This window comes from Terrapene carolina, unplaced genomic scaffold (assembly GCF_002925995.2).
Source record: "Terrapene carolina triunguis isolate 2854851 unplaced genomic scaffold, T_m_triunguis-2.0 Scaffold67, whole genome shotgun sequence".
NCBI classification, from domain to species: Eukaryota; Metazoa; Chordata; order Testudines; family Emydidae; genus Terrapene; species Terrapene triunguis.
In genome coordinates this window covers 36,260,319-36,263,981 of record NW_020664418.1, presented here as the reverse complement: position 1 = coordinate 36,263,981, position 3,663 = coordinate 36,260,319, and the positions used below count along the sequence as shown (strand labels likewise).

Sequence of the window (3,663 nt, the reverse complement as noted above, 5' to 3'; positions counted from 1 at the left end):
TTCACACAAAGACCTGGAAGGGGAAGAGTGAAGATACGCATATTAATACCTGCATGTTTCATCAACATAATTTAGTCTTTACTTGTGAGTAATTATGGAAACCAGAGAGGGATTAGCCTGTGTCCAAAGATAAATTTACTGAAATGAACATATCATGCCCACAATTGTAAAAGGTGAATTTTGAAACAACAAACTAAACCAGGTTCTATTTGTGTACAAATTTAGTTACATTCTTATTCTGAAACACTCACTAAGTCAACCACTTACAAAATACTTCAATGTAAAAAGATTAACCATTATGGTTCAAGTTAGGACCTTTTAGTTATTAAAAACACATGAATTTTGGCACCTTAAAAAATCAAAGTAACTTTATTTCAGTAATGTCAAACAGATATCTAATACTGTGCCTCTCATCCTGAAATCGGTGTGTGCTCTGGGTCATTATGCATTTATTCCTCAACATATTTGAGGAAAAACTTCAAAGACATACATTTATGTGGACACAGTTAGAATAAAAAACTTTTATTTAAACAAGTTGTCTTTTGAAGAGGATTTAAATCCTCCACCCCCACTCGTAATCAACTTTCTCAGCATTTATGGCTGTTGCAAAAGGAGACTGATTTAATTATTTTAATGAGGAAGTATTCAAGTAGACTGAACCAAGTATTAAAAACCAACAAATTCTCCCCCAACTCATTTTAATGGGAGCCGTTAGCATGTAACTGACAGAATGGTCAGGCCTTAGATGGCTAGTAGTACATCAATTTTCCTCACACTGCAATTAATACTTATATAGAGAGTTATAAAAGCTCTCAAACCAATAAAAAACAAATTTAGAGTTAAGGCTGCTTCTCTTTTAACTCACTTGTCTTTTACTCTGTAAGAACTCTGCTTGCTGAAACAAAAACTGGACTGGCGGTTTACACACCAAGGCCCAGATCCTCAAAAGGTATTTAGGCATCTAGCTCCCATGGAATTCAATGGGAGTTAGGCACCTAAATACATTTGGGGATTGGCCAAGGGCCTGATTCTTCTTTCACTTAGACCATTTTCAGACTGGCATTGTAACTCCATTGATGCCTATAGGGTTATGCCTCATTTACACAGATCTAGATGACTAGAGAATCGGGTCCTGGGAATCTCCTTGCTTTTGCCGATTCAGAGTACAAACAAGACAGTTTCTGTATTTGTCTATCTTATATTATGCATCCAAGCACCTATTTCAATGCCAGCTGTGGTCCTCTGAGGGTATACTCTGCCTGAAATCAGAGTACAATTCATTAAAATCATAGCAAATATTACTCACTGAGCAGAGTCTTTATAATGGCTGCCAGGAACATACTGAGCCAGTTTAGTCTACTACCTAGCAGTGACTATGTGAATCATTGACATAATTGACTTACCTAACCACAATGGCCAACTACTACTACATATTAACTTTGGTGCACTGTAAGGATCACAATTCTTTTTCCTTTCTCGTCATAGGAACAAAGTCCATAACATCAGATGCATTGGTGCCTATTTTAACCTTAAACCAATTGAGTAAAACATAAAAAAGTTGCTACCTAAAGTAGGCAATCCCAAGACATTAAACGTGAACTTTGCGGTTACTAAGCAAATGCCCAACATTAACAAGTAAATTGGTGCATTTAAACATACAGTCTCTTAAACCCAGTAATCCTTCGTCTTCTTATTCCCACCCACGCCCCCCTAAATAGCAGAAATTGTATGGGTAAGGCTGCAAAACTTAGAGACAGTTGGTTTCCTCTGTGAACAACATAAGTGTTGATTTTCTATTTACTATATTCAGTCTGGTTAATTTGTTTGTCATAGATCTTCTCTCTGTTTGGTAGCTCGGTTGTCTTCTTTGAGGGGTTTCGATTTCTTGTCTGCATCTTTTTTCTTTTTAGTTTTCTCTGGTTTGGTTTTATTTTTTACTTTTTCACTTTCTTCTGCTCCTTTGCCAGGGTACACTTGACCTTCTAGAGTTACATCTGCACACCTCTCCTGATTTACCAGAAAGTCTTTGATCTCCCACGCATAGCTCCCATCACGTAGCATATAGATGGCACGATTTGAGCCAACAATAAACCTAGATGAAAAAATGCTGTCAATTAGCATTTGGTCTTTGAAGTGCTAAAAACATTATGTTTCATTTACAGCAATTCCAAGAGCAGGGTGCACTTAGAAGCATTAAGTGGTACATCTGCTTTTTTAAAAAAGCAGATCGTGCTCAACCCAAACACACCACGGCAGCAAGTACAATTTCTTATTAGTCTCGCCAGGAAATTTGCTGTTATACAACTACTGCTATTAGCTACACATAAAAGTGTTGATATCTTATAATTAAGCCTGCGAAGTTGTCACAGAAGTCACAGATTCCATGACTTTCCGTGACCTCCATGACTTCTGCAGCCGCCGGTGTGCCCGGCTCAGGCAGCTCCTGTGCCAGTCGCATCGGCTGCTGCTGGGGCAGTCTGGTCACCGTGCGCCCAGCAGCAGAGTTTGTGTGTGGGAGGGGGCAGAGGGTTGGGGCACGGGACAGGGTGAGGCAGGTTCTGGGCACCGCTTACCTGGGAGGCTCCCAAGAAGCAGTGACATCGCCTTCGCTCAGGTGCTAGGCGGAGGCTCAGAGCTCTGGCTTCGCAGCTCCCATTGGCAGGGATCCGCAGCAAATGGGAGCTGCAGGGGCAGTGCCTGCAGGCCAAGGCAACGCGCAGAACTACCTGGCCCCTCTGCTTAGGACGGAGCTGAGCAAGACGGATGTCGCCACTTCCAGGGAGCCCCCCCAAGCAAGCGTCGCCCAGAGCCAGCCTCACCCCGTCCCGGGCCCCAACCCCTTGGCCCCTCCCACACCCAAACTGAGTCTGCTGCTGCTGCTGGGGGGGAGGTGCGGAGGCAGGTAGGCAAACCCACCCCCACAAGTTTTAGTCATGGGTATTTTTAGTAAAAGTCAGAGACCGGTCACGGGCCGTGAATTTTTGTTTACTGCCCGTGACTTTTACTAAAAATACCTGTAACTAAAACGTAGCCTTACTTACAATAAAAACTCATTAATATGTATAAAACAAAGCAAAGATAAAAGTGAAGAATATAAGCTCAAAAACTAAGTAAGAACCAGGACATTAAATTATCTAATGTTTTTGGCTGTGTTGAGACTTGGTGCCTTCAAGGAAACCTCAGAAAGACACATCTGCCTATGTTTCAAAAATGTAGTTGATGAATACTTAAGAACATATGAAAAATATTACAACAAGATTCCATTAAGTAGCTAATAAACAAACTGCCAACACACATTAAATCTCTTTCACATAAAAAGAAATAAACAGTATTCCATTACTGGATGTAAGATCAATATAGCAACAGAACTCTGTCTGCCTCCTCACCAGCACAGGCAATCTATCATCCTTCTATTTCGAAAGGATCTCTGAAAGTTTATTTTTAGTAAAAGGAATTAAAAGCTTAGTGGTGACACAGACTTCCAGGTGGAATACTTTCTCATCAAGCACATAAACCAGGGGTCGGCAACGTTCAGCACGCAGCTCGCCAGGGTAAGCACCCTGGCGGGCCGGGCCAGTTTTATTTACCTGCTGACGCGGCAGGTTCGGCCAATCGCGGCCCCCACTGGCCGCGGTTCGCCGTCCCGGGCCAATGGGGGCGGCG

General features: G+C 42.0%; 1 protein-coding gene across 1 annotated transcript in view; it reads right to left on the bottom strand.

Moving 5' to 3' along the window:
* Positions 1-348: 348 nt before the first annotated feature.
* The window catches only part of MESD (mesoderm development LRP chaperone), an 11,526-nt gene continuing 8,211 nt past the window's right edge, over positions 349-3,663 (bottom strand). The window contains 2 exon segments of the mRNA XM_024193927.2: positions 349-1,851; positions 1,854-2,092. Coding sequence (XP_024049695.1) covers positions 1,748-1,851; positions 1,854-2,092 — 343 coding nt within the window. The 3' untranslated portion in view covers positions 349-1,747.